The following is a 13,638-nucleotide window of genomic DNA, read 5'->3' on the forward strand; positions in this document are numbered from 1 at the left end:
TGTACATGGGAGAGGAGTCAAGGCTATCTATTTTAAAATGCACATCTATATGCAGGTGCTTAGTTATATAAAACTGCAGCAGTGCACTAAATACACAAGGTGGGATAAACATGGTTTGTTATTAGTAAACAACTCTGAATTTCAGGGAGAAAATGTACAGGATAATAATCTGAAAAAGCAAGAGTATTTTAATTCACTGTTTTATGTCAGTAGCTGCTCATTGTGGCAGCTTAAAATGTGATGCCGGAACTCCTTTGGAAAAGCCAACAGTTTTAGGTTGGAGTAGGCATGTAATGAATGTTGGGGAGATTTATCATTTTTATGCTTCATCCCCTCTCTCCCAAGCACCTTTTGCTGGACTTCTGGACCTTTTTCTTTATATCCTGAATGAGTGGAACCTTGTTCTACTCATTGTTTCATATGTGCTGTCTTTTGAAACTCTGTTCTGTGTTTTACCTTTACTATGGAGTCTACTTTCCTCCATCTCTTTTAAGGCATCTGTGTTTTACTTTTGCAGTACACAGCTCCCTATGGGCAGTGTTGCTGGGAACCCTTTGGGTTCTCCTTTTGGATTCTTTTCTTATCCTTTCTAACTACAGTTCTTTAGGATAGTGATATTTTGTATTCCTCCTAAAACTTTATACTATGAAAGATTGGCACACACCACCTTATGTGGAGTGCCAAGGGGATATCTAGTATCCCCCGTTCTCTGCTCCTGTGACTTTTAGCTACATAGACAACCCTTTAGTTATGGCTGGTGGTAGTGGGCGTGTTCTACCAACTATTGTGCTATTTTATTTTACCACAGACTGTATCGACTCTCGGTTGTCCACAATAGGGTCACCTATGTTCTAAAATGGTGACAATAGGGTCACCTATGTTCTAAAATGGTGGCTCCTTTTATATTTCTTTTTAACTCTTTATTCATTTCCAACACATAACAAACATCAACACCAAAAATCACACTACAACTGGCACTTCGTGTTGGGATCCGCACTCTATCATCCATCTCCTTGACGGTTAGACTTGGCCCCCTCCTTGTCTGTCCATAATGTTCAGCGTTTTATTGTCTCTGGCTCTCGCGTTCGACCCCTTGCAGCATGGCCACAGCCCCTATTGAGTTCCCTCATTCACATTGTCTCCAGGAGTTCCGTCCTCCTCCGGCCCACTAGGGCCTGTCGTGTCTTGCCCATCTTTGCCATTAAACGGGTACTGTTTGAGGGAGTTCCATGCAAGTAGTTAGGCCCTGCTCTCCCCCTCCCCCTCTGCATTGCTCTGGCCCACACTGCTGTTTCTGCTATTGTCCATTTCTTCAGGTCAGCCCACCACATTTCCCACCTCGGAGAAGCAGAACCTGCAAGGAGACAAAAGGAACATCATTAGCAGCAGCATCTTACCTGCAGTCTTCATCTTTAAACATTCGCAGCTACTAAGAACAGCTTCCTCGAATCTGCACGCCTCCTGGACAGAACGACCTGATAGAGGAAACATTAAAGAAAGCAGTAGAGACATTTAAAAATTACGAACTGCTCAAAAGGCTTACCTGGCTGGTCGCCTCTCGGCTGGCACTACTTCGGACATTCCACTCGTGCTGAAGAACACCGTGACCTACAAGGAAGGAAAACACAGGCAAGACTTCGCAGCGCTGCGCATAGCGCTTACTTAACGCATCATAGCACTCTTAATGCTCCATTTTACCAGCGGGGCTCAATCAAGCCAGTTCGCCGCACTGAAGCTCTGCATACCTAAGGGAGAAAAAAAGAGCCATTTTAAACAAAGAAAGGCATGCAGGATAGCAACAAAACTAAAGAACAGCAATAAGACATAACTGAACAATATCAAACGGGCCGGTGTCGGTGAAGTAACTGGACCGCACTCGCCCATGAAAGACAACACGCCCCTGCAAAGAAGGCAGGATGGAGAGCACGCCTAATTCTACCACAAGGCAGAACCTTCCCCGTAGACCACATCAGGGCAAAGCTGAGGAGCATACCAGCGAGTAACCCGGCTGGGTGGCGTCCCTGTGGATACCAGGTGACCGTAGCAGCTATTCATCATCAAACAAGACACTGCCTTTTACACCAAGAGCTCACTCCACACGGAACACAGGAGCTACTCTGGCTTTTATTGCAAATGTCCCCTTAGACACCATTTGCAAAGCAGCAACATGGAGCGCAATACACACTTTCACTCAGCACTACTGCATTGAAACCCATTCCAAAGCAGATACACAAATGGGACACGCGGTTCTAAAACATCTATTTGCCGCTGCTCCTTCTCACGACCCACCACCTTCTCCTAACAGTGCTCGCTAATCTATGCATAGCATGTGATCTAAGCAGATTCCACAAGCCTCAGAAGGGATACCTTGCTCACCGTAATCGTATTTCTGATGCTTATATCTGCTTAGATTCACATGTGCCCATCCTTCCTCCCCTGAGAGAAGGTGCATAGATGTTATGAGCTTTTCTGTTATCTATCTGCTTGGATACACCTGTACTCGCTCTACACTTCATGCAACCTCGTGTCAGAACAAAACAATCTGAGGGACCTAGACGCATGAAGGACCATGGGTACAGTGGACGTTACACTAGGGATATATTTTTACTGGCATGCCCTGTCGACGTTTCCTTTTTGAGTTTCAAAAACAACTGTAATACTCCGCAGCTTCCACTAGATCTCGGCCTATGCCTAGCATGTAAATCTAAGCAGATACAAGCATCAGAAATAAGATTACGGTGAGTAATGTATCCCATATGCACCCTTTATCAGCATAAAAGATGATCAATAAAAAATGGAAATCACAGCAAAAAATAGCAAATCGAGAGATGTTGGCAACAAGATTCAATTAATTTGTTTCTGCAATATGTTAATGGTCAGTATTGTAGCTATTTAACAAACATGACATTGCCTGAGAATGCCTAGTAAAATGCAGAAATGCCACCTGCAGATCCTTTTTTGCCCTACAAAATTTTAATAAAAAATCCATCATCCTTCTGCATACCCCCAACAATAGATCCAGCATCAGTAAAATGTACATTTCGAAGGGATTGGTTCCTCCGACGTATTCCACATCTATGACAGGTAATCACCACAGCTGTGCTGCTTCGGAAAATTTCCTGCATGGATGACGTTGATACGCTGTCCTCAAGGGCCTCCGTCGAGCTGACGTCACCGGAATTTATAAGTAGGACGCACGATGCCCGTAGCCTCAGTTCCGTTTTTTCCACGAACGTGTTCGCTTCGGAGATCTTGGCGCACCTCGGTTCTTCTTAGTATTATTCTATCGGTTCTTCGAACCTGTTAGTTTGTGAAGATATCCTTTCTTCGTTTTCTTCTACCCCGCGGCTGGGTTTCAAGAAGTGTCGGGACTGCGGTTCCAAGATGTCGCTTACGGACCTGCACAACGCCTGCCTCTAGTGCCTCGGTGAGGACCACGCCACGGATGATTGTGACAATTGCCAGTCGTTAACATCGAAGGCCTTGCGGAAGAAGAAGCTTTCTGTCGGTAGGGTTTCCAAGCCCCGAAAGTCGAAATCTGCGGGGCTTTCGACCGACGATTCGAGAGGCGACTCTCTGCGTCGTCGGCGTAAGTCCAGGGGGGGGTCTCGGTCCCGGAGTGGTTCCTGCCATTCCTCTGCCTCTTCGAGGCACTCACGCAAGCGCCATCACCGGTCGCCTTCCTCGTCTGAGGACTCAGCCCATCGGCAGGTTGCTTGTCCCAACAAGCACTCTTCTCCAGCGGAATGGGATGCATTTCGTACAGAGATGGCGATTTTTCAGTCGCAGGGCTCCGTTCCGTCCGCGCCTTCGAAAGAAGCCAGCAGAGAACGTGCTAGGGCCACAGCTCACACGCCTTCGGGCTCGGGTGGTCAGCGCGATCATCGGGCGCCTTTTTCAGTCCCGATCAGACGAGGTGGATCACTCTAGTCATGCCTGCTCCAGATCCCGGTCCTCAACGCCCTCGAGACCGTCAGAACCTGTGAGGTCTTCGAAGAAGACTTAGACGCCGTCGAGGGACTCTCTCGAGGCTCTGCCTCCGAGGAAGTCATCAACGCCATCAGCGTCGAGGCCGTCGACTGACACGCTCGGGGCTCCGCCCTCAAGGCCTGTGTCGAAGCTTCGGCGCCACGCTAGACGTCGACGCCAATTCTGTCGACACCTTTCGAGGATGCTTTTTCGGAGGTACCCGGTGCTTCGGTGGAGAGCCTGAGGAAGGCCCTGAAGAAGTCAGTGAGACTTGTCTTTGACCCTTTTTCTATGCCCTCCTCCAGGGATTTATTCCAGCCTTTGGATTCTATTACTGAGGTGGAGGAAGAGTCTGAGGAAGGTTTGGTTCCGGATGAGGTTCCTGACGAAATATTGTCTGGTCATAGCCAGATTGAAGTCATGCGTCAGTCTTCGCATGACACCAGAGGTGTTTATACCTCCCCGGAGGTTGAGTTTGGCAGGCCTGAGCCTGGTACGCATGCTGAATCTTCGTACAGGCGGCTTTTGTCGAGGGTGACGGAGTACTTGAGGTAGTCCGCGCCATCAGTAGACTTTCTGCAGGATGACCTGACGGATCTCTTGGACCATGGTCCACATACTGACCCGGTACTGCCATTCCATATGGCCTTGTAAAGAAGGGTGGCGGAGGCTTGGACTGCTCCGGAGAGTCTCCCGGCAGTGGGCAAGTCGTTGCCGAAAAAGTACCCAGCCAGTGGCGACCCCGGCTACTTGTCCATGCACCCTACTCCGGAGAGTTTGGTGGTGCAGGCGGCTACGGCCCCAGCAAAACAGGCGTCATACCCTACCATCCCTCCTGATAGGGAAGACCAAAGTTTTTACAGTTGGGCGAAGGTCTTTTCTTCAGGGGGTTGGCTTTGAAAGCGGGCAACTCTGTGTGTGCCTTAGCACGTTTCACTCACACTCTGTGGAATTGTTTCATTGGCGGCTGAACATATTCCCGGAAATGAGGAACGGGATGGCTTTCTTGCCCTTGTACAGGATGGCAAGGATGCCATGTGTGAATCCGTTCAGTCGGGACAAGACGTGGCAGACTGTGTCAGCTGGTCCATGGCGGCGAGCACCGTGATGTGCAGATTTGCTTGGTTGTGGAAGTCCGGGTTTGCTCCGGTTGTACAAGCCCGGCTTCTCAATATGCCCTTTGATGGTGACCATCTTTTTGGCAGCAAGGCTGACTAGAGCCTTGAGAGGTTGCAGACCTCCAAAGCTGCAGCGAAGTCGTTGAGCGCTGCAGTTCGCCAACCTCTGCCTTTTCGTCCTAGGGGACAGCAATGGAGGGGAGGTTCCTTTCGAGACTACTCTACCTTTGGTAGATCGAGGGGAGCTGCAAGTCAAAGGAGCCAACGTAGGAGTACCAGAGGTGGAAAACGAGGTACTTGAGGTGCCAAAGCTGCTTAGGCAGTTGCCTCTTTGCCCTCAGGCACTGCCGCTTCTGCTCGGTCATGAGGCCATGTCCCATGGTTCGCCGGTTGGGGGAAGGCTGGCGCAGCATCTTGTAGAATGCTGTGCCATTACTTCAGATGTGTGTGTTCTGGAGATTATAGCCCACGGCTACTGTCTTCCTTTCCGGCAGAGGCCTCGCGACAATCCACCGGGGAATCTCTCTTTGAAGCGTCTGTATGCGCTGCTTGCGCAGGAAATCAAATCACTGCTGGAGAAAGGCGCCATAGAACCGGTGCCTGTAGTGGAGAGGAACAAGGGATGGTTTTCCCCTTATTTTTTGATTTCGAAAAAAGACTGGGGATTGAGACCCATCATGGACTTGCGTGGTTTGAACAAGCTCCTCAGGAAGGACAAGTTCAAGATGGTTACTCTCAAGTCCTCTAGGCCTTTCGCTTTCAGGGCTGGTTGGTGTCTCTCGACCTCAAGGACGCTTATTTTCATGTGCGAACCATCCCAAGCACAAGAAGTTCCTGAGGTTCGCGGTTGGCGACTCGCACTTTCAGTTTCGGGGCCTGCCGTTCGGATTGACCTCCGCCCCGGGGGTTTTCACCAAGCTCATGGTGGTGGTGGCAGCGTGTCTCAGGAAAGGGGGTTTTATGTCTACCCCTACCTGGACGATTGGTTGATCAGGGCATGCTCTCCCGAGCAAGTCCTGGATAATCTGTCAGTCACCTGCCACTCCCTTCACAGGCTGGGCTTCTCCCTCAACTTAAAGGTGTCCCACGTGGCGCCAACTCAGCAGCTCTTGTACATCAGAGCAGTGCTCGACACATCCCTGGGGCAGCGGTTCCCTCCCCAGGTGAGTGCTCATCACATTCTGCAGATGGTGCACAAGTTTCAACGTGCCCAGAGTCTCCCGGCGTTAGAGTTCTTGAGTTGCTAGGCCTCATGACATCCGGCATTCTCCTGGTGCCAGAGGCCAGGCAGCGGATGAGATCTCTGCAGTGGGCTGTCAAGATGCAGTGGTCAGTCATCCGGCAGGATGTCTGATTCCGTTCAGGTGCCGCCCTCGGTCGGCCAGGATCTTCTGTGTTGGGCCGCTGAAGGCAATCTGATGAAGGGGCATTTTGGCTAGCCTGGCCAGAGGCGACGTTCGTGATGGGCGCATCCCTCACGGGATAGGGAGCTCATGCCAACGAGTTGACACTCAGCTGTCGTTGGTCTCCATCGGAGTCCAGACTCCATATCAATCTTTTGGAGCTGAGGGCCATCAGGCGAGTTCTGAAAGCTTTTCTGCCGACTGTGCGAGGAATGAATGTCCTGATCCTGACGGACAACACAGTGGCCATGCACTACCTCAACAAAAAGGGGGTGGGCAGGGTCACTTCCTCTGTGCAGCGAGGCAATGCAGCTCTGGTTCTGGGCCATCCAGCAGGAAATTTCGATCTCGGCAGTTCATCTGGCCGGAGACGAAAACGAGGCGGTGGATGTTCTGAGCAGGCAGAGCACGGTCTCTCACGAGTGGGAGCTGGCTCAGGAGATTCTCCTCGAGATCTTTGCCCTTTGGGGGACCCCTCAAGTAGATCTCTTCGCCACCAGGGTCAACCGGAAGTGTGAAAGATTCTGCTCGCTGGAATTTCCTCCAAGAGGAGCCTTAGGGGATGCGTTCGTAGTGGAGTGGTCATTCCCACTGCTGTATGCGTTTCCTCCAGTCTCCGTCAATCCACAAGTGCTGAGGAGGTTACGGAGGTTCGGTTCCCGAATGATCCTCATTGCTCCGGCATGAGCCAGGAGAGCGTGGTACACGGACCTTCTCGACATGTCCGTCTGCCCTCCACGCCGTCTTCCCTATCGTCGCTCGTCTGAGGAGAGTTCTTATTTTAAGATTCCTTTGATTTCTCAGTTTCTGAAATGGCTCACTAATGTGTTCCCACCGTCACCTTTCCAGGTGCCTGGTTGGGATTGAACCTAGTTCTAAAATTCCTAATGGGTGCTCTATTTGAGCCTTTACATTCTTGTCCTTTGAGACCGTTGACACTAAAAATTGTATTTTTAGTTGCGGTTACTTCCGCTCGCAGAGTGAGTGAGTTGCAGGCACTATCTGCTAAGCCACCCTTCACAGTGTTTCATAAGGACAGGGTTGTTCTTAGGGTTTGTCCTTTTTTTTTTTTTCTTCTGAAAGTTGTGCCAGAATTTAATTTAAGCCAGAAGGTCATTCTTCCGGCGTTCTATCCTCGTCCACATCCTGGTAAGGAAGTGGAGAGGCTCCATAGGTTGGATCCTAGGAGAGCTTTAAGTTTCTACATCTCACGCATGTCGCGGGTCAGAGTGAACGATCAACTCTTTATTGGTTACGCTGGAAGGCATTTGGGACAAGCTGTAACTAAGCAGACTTTGTCTAGATGGATAATCTTGACAATTTCTGAATGTTACCGATTGGTGGGAAAGGACCCTCCGGTAGGCTTACGTGCCCATTCTACCAGAGGTGTGGCTGCCTCTACTGCTCTGCAGAGGGATGTTCCCATTCGTAACATTTGTGACGCAGCCACATGGGCGCCTCTCCATACTTTTGTCAAACACTACTCCTTGGATTCTATCCATGGGCAAGATCTGGCCTTTGGCAAAGCGGTCCTTTATTCTGCAATTTAATTGGGCATTCTAAAATTCTAAAAAGCCAAACAACAAAAAGACCCAAACCTACAAATTGAGCCGAATGCTCAAGGCAACCGGATAAAACGAAGTGCCGCGGCCATTACTGACACAACGTCAAAATACAAAGCATCTGTGCAACCAGAAATAGGTAGTGCAATTGACTATCAACCGCTGCTGATCTCGCACATGCGACCAAAAAAATTGGAACGCCACAAAAGCAAACACCAATCACACATACAACAAAGAACTAATTGATAAAAGACGTGATTACAGAAGAGCGTTATGAATAGCAAAAAAGCAACAGCCAACAACAGAGGTGCATGAATTAAAGGCCTGAAAGCAGACTACAAAGCCTGGGTGAGATTTCATAGACACAAACTGTATCAGACGCCGACCAGATCACAAAAGCGCTAGTTACGAACAACAGAGACTCCTGGTCGCTACTGAGAGCCACAGACAAACCCCTAGACCACCAAATTTTGAATTAACATCAACCAACTCCCCTGCGAAAACCACTTTGCTGCTGTTTTTAAAGCGGCAACAAGAGAAAACATCAGTGACCAACAACAGGGAGCCGCAAAATGGGTCAATCTAGAAAACGGACGACATCCTGGACATAATCAAAAAAATAAACTCAAGAGCACCAGGCCCAGACGGCATCACTAACGCCGAACTCAAGACTCATCCAAAAGAGTTGGCAAACTTCTTGAGTGCCATCTTCCGCCGTTGCACTGAAACAAGATCCATACCACCATCATGGACAAAAGCGACGATCGTACCAATCTACAAAAAGGAGGACCTAACGGATCCCGCAAACCTCCGTCCAATAGCCCTACTGGATGTCCTGGGCAAGGTATACGCCACATCAATACTGAAAAGATTCCAATCGTGGGCTGCTTCTGCAAAATGCAACGACGAGCTCCAAGCTGGCTAAAAAAAAAAACGCAGGCACCACCTGTAACATTCTGGTCTGCAGCATCCTTAAAGCAAAGCCCTACAACACAACCAACGCCTGTTCGCAGTCTTTATAGATTTCATACAAGCGTTCGACCGCGTGGAGTGATCGCGCTTGTGGCAGAAATTAAAAGCCTGGGATTGCCCAAAGACATTCTAGCTCCAATACAAGCCCTTCACTGCAACACCACGATGAAAGTGTGTCTGAGTAACGAAGGCAAATTGTCAGAAGAAATTTTCAGCACACGTGGAGTAAAGCAGGGGTGTCCGCTAGCTTAAGCTCTTTTTCTTACTTATATCGGTGACATCCAAGAAATTGAGAAGACAACAAGAGCCTTTCCCCCGAAAATCGGAACCACGCCAATTGGCCGCCTCCTTTACGTGGACGATCTCACGCTATTTGATCAGACGCAAATAGAGCTGCAACGCCAACTAAACAGCCTTCAACAGTACGTAAATAACAACTATCTAGAAATTAACAAAAACAAAACGAAAATCATGATTTTACAAAAACATAAGAAATCCAATGACCTCAACTGGCATCCGGGTGAAACAAAAATAGAGATCGTCAAAGCATTTAAATATCTAGGAGTTTACCTGGACAGCTCACGATATGAAAACACCATGCAAGCAGAACTGCACGCAAAGATCAACTAACTAGCGGCCCAAGCAAAGGCCATAGACAGCAAATTTGGGAAATTCCCCCTTATTCCAACAATAAACTTCTATAAAATGAAGGTAGTGCCTGCTGTCACATACGGCACAGAAGCAATGCCTACCATCCCCAAGCCATTATGGTCAAAACTCGAAGCCTCGTTCTGGCAACAAGTGCTGAAATTGCCCAACTCAACATCAGGAGTGACTATTAGACGCAAACTAAGTCTTCAGTCCTTGGAATGCACGGTGAGCTGCAATACCATCATGCTATTTAGGAAGTGCAGAATGGATGACCTCAATGAAATATTTAGGATGATTAAACTTGAGATGGACACTAGAAATTCCGTCATGTTGACAGAATGGCAAAAAGAAAATCAAGCCTTACTCCTCTCAATTGCATCTGATAAAGACAAACTCATCCATAACCCATGCAGAGTCTTATGTAAAATCGAAGACGCTGACTGGGCAAGGACAATAGACACCGCTGCCAAATTACAGCTCACCTCACATTTGCCAAGCAACATGCTGAAACGAAATGAGTTGCAACACTTGATAACGCAATTCCCGAAAAGACAGGTTCGCAATCTAATTTTACGCGCACGTCTGAACTTATTAAAAACAAATGAAATACTACACATCAGAGGTTTCGCACAAATGGACAGCTGTTAATTTTGCCACAAGACCACACAACCGTCAAAGTAAACAAGAAGACATCTCCTAATGGTTTGTCCAGCCACCGAGGCAATTAGACAGCGTTATCTGCCCCACATGGCAGGATTTGGCATCTTACAAGAGGAAGACACATGGTGGTGCAGGCTCATCAGAGGCGACAGAACAGCCTGGCAAATAGCAACAGCTAAAATGCTAGAATACATCGACAATAATCTGCTCAAAGTCCATTTGTGACTAGAAGAAGAAAGTCGTGCACAACCACTGCAATTGGTTCTGCTCATGACAAGCTGCACCACATAAGGAAACAATGAACATCTTGAATGTTCAGACAGTATTGTAAAAATCTTATTTTGATTAAACAATAAAAAAAAATTAAAAATTCAAAATTCTTTTCCCACCGCCATACGTTGGTACTGCTTTGGGAGTCTGTCATATATGTGGAATACGTCAGAGGAACCAATCCCTTCAAAGAACAAGTTACTTTCTTACCTGGTAACGTTCTTTCGATGGGATGTTCTGACGACTTATTCCACACCGTACCCCCCCAACCTGCCCCGCTACAGAATATCTTATGCGATTTGCAGCTTATGTTTCCGCAAGGCTTTCTGTGGTGATACTGGCAGAAGATTGGTGCCAAACGTTCTGGGGTAAAAACTACAACTGAGGCTATGGGCGTTGTGCGCCCTACTTTAACATCCGGTGACGCCGGCTCGACGGAGGCCCTTGAGGACAGCGTATCTACGTCATCGACGCAGGACGCAGACGCCGAAAATTTTCCGAAGCAGCACAGCTGTGGTGATTACCTGTCATAGATGTGGAATACGTCATCGCACCATCCCATCGAAAGAACGTTACCAGGTAAGAAAGTAACTTGTTCTTTTTAATTTAGAACACTTAATGTGACTAATGTAGGGAATCGTGAATCTGCTCTGCATTCATGAAGATTGAAAAAGCGTTTTGGTGTAGTAAAAAATGTACCCCGAAAAATAGCTTGAATCTGTGAGAAGAAACCAGCAGACAAACTGATTAGGTTAGAAAGTGACACCTGAGAGAGGCTGTGCAAATTAAGAGGTAATAGATTTGTACACATTTCCATGGTTACAAATGATTGCATCACAGTATTGAGAGATCATAGGTGTGTTGGTTGCATTCACCAACAGCATGCGTGTGTGTGCGCGATCTGTGCGGCAAAATCAGAGTTAACAAGTCTGACTGTCCATTTACGCGAGGTGGTCATGCCAAATGAGGCTGATTCTCTGTGTAGAGGGTAAGCAAAAGTAACAGATGCTCCATATAAAATAGCATTATAGCACATCTCTGCAGCGCAGACTGGGTGTACAAATGGATTATGGAGAAATAGTGAGGGGGACAAGGGGTACAATAGTTTATGGCTGGGCCAGTACCATACCAGGTGCTTTTTGTAAATGGATTTTTCTAACAAGTTTGCATATTCTATTTCATTCAGGAAACTTCAAGAAAAGCAAACAGATCCTTCAAAAAGCAGTGGAATGCCGTGCTGTCCCCATGGAGATGCTGGAAAAAGCTATGCAGAATTTATATTTGAAGAAAATGACACTACTTGTGGAAGACCAGGACAATGACAATGACAAGGACAATGTTTCAGGTCAGATCATAGTTTTTTAAAATACAAATTAACCCCTTTCTTCGCACCCCACCTAATCACACTTTTAAGCATCCACTGTCTCGCCACCAAATCATTACCGTGAAGCCATTTTGGGTATTAACTGGATCAGGATTATCCTTTACAAACGTAAATGATCATTTTAATCAATCAAATACAACTAAGTCTGAAAACTTGGCCATAACGGAACCCAGGGTTCGAGGACTGTTTCATTGCCAGCGCTTCTCTGATAAGCGCTCTGTCAAACCTCTATCTACCCAAAAACTTTATTGAATTATTTTATATTTTATTGAAACAATTGCATTCAAACCTATTGACAAGAAGAAAGAAACACAAAGAGAATTCTAAATCATTCTGTATTCAATCTAGTAAGCAAATAGATGAACATATGTGTAGTTAGAAAACAATCGCAGTAAATCAAAATCAGACATTCAAAAACTTTTTTTATATATATATATAAAATACAGCTGATGTGTTGATATAAAATTCATGGATTGATTCAGAAACAAACAAACCTAAACATGTGTTGTTCAAAGAATCATCATGAAACATTGGCCCAAAAGAAACACACAAGAAGGAAAGGAAGAAGAGGGGAGGACCGACAGATGAGAGAAACAAAAATTGGCAATAATGTAAAGCAAAAAGACATAGACTTAGGTAACATTAAGGGTGATGGGGGGGGGGGGGGGCGGCAGGGATGCAGACTTCATTCTCCTGTTTTGGGAAAATGTGTCCACAGTTTTAGATTTTGGTTTTTGCTGGAAGGGAAGCATTCTCCTTCCCTTAAATTGAAATAAACCATAGCGATATTGCTATGTGTGCTTAAAGTACATGTTGTCTTTACCAAAACTTTTTTTGATGTTTCAAAGCTAAAATGCAAAGAAATATTTCTATAGCACTCTAACTTTGCTCCTCCCCTTCTTGCTTCGGACTCGGGAACTGGAACCACCCAGCCTAGAGTCCTAAAAGCTTACTTGCCCATTTGTAACATGTTTGTTAAGCTGTATTCGTGTGTGCTCATAACACTCTACAGTGTCTGCAAGATAGGCAGGCATGTGTTCTCATTTGATTACTCATGCACTATTTAAAGGGGGACTGATTCACTAGTCGTGTATACGTTTACGGTTAAATGTGTAAGTTACTTTGTCCAGTGCTTAAAGATTTCACACATTTAATGGTCTACGTAAGCTGGTTTGAAATTTGATTAGTTCCACAAGGCGATGCTACCAGCAACTTTATTGATTTCTGTAACTGGGTAGCCATATCCACCACTGGGTGAATATGGAGGGACACATTTAGTGACTTCACCAAATCTCAAAGTATGGATCGCCTTGCACACAAAGGCTATGTCTTTGTTTAGCATCAATCTAGTCTTCCAATGTTGTAGATGATTTTGAATTCAATTCACCTTTGAGGCTTGTACCCCGAAATAGAGACGCAGCTACCAAGGACCCCATTGCCAGGCGACATCTGGCGAAACATCACTGCTTACGGATATGGGATAAAGACGTGGGCAGAGAAATTAAGGAATCAGATTGGATTACGATATGGCAATGGTTGGCCAGCTCCTTTTGCTTCATCATGCATAGGCATAATGCATGTAAACTAGGCTCCAGATGGTATCTCGCCACGAGAAGTGCCGAGACAGATTTACCTGGGTATACCTGATT

General features: G+C 46.7%; 1 protein-coding gene across 6 annotated transcripts in view; it reads left to right on the top strand.

Annotated features, from left to right (window-relative positions):
- The window catches only part of TTK (TTK protein kinase), a 1,085,566-nt gene that overhangs the window by 206,701 nt on the left and 865,227 nt on the right, over positions 1-13,638 (top strand). For all 6 annotated transcript variants that reach the window (XM_069606303.1, XM_069606306.1, XM_069606304.1 and 3 more), the window contains exon 5: positions 11,792-11,950. In XM_069606303.1, the coding sequence (XP_069462404.1) occupies positions 11,792-11,950 (159 nt within the window). The remainder of the gene's footprint in view (positions 1-11,791; positions 11,951-13,638) is intronic.

This window comes from Ambystoma mexicanum, chromosome 4p (assembly GCF_040938575.1).
Source record: "Ambystoma mexicanum isolate Mex_15411 chromosome 4p, UKY_AmexF1_1, whole genome shotgun sequence".
Lineage (NCBI taxonomy): Eukaryota > Metazoa > Chordata > Amphibia > Caudata > Ambystomatidae > Ambystoma > Ambystoma mexicanum.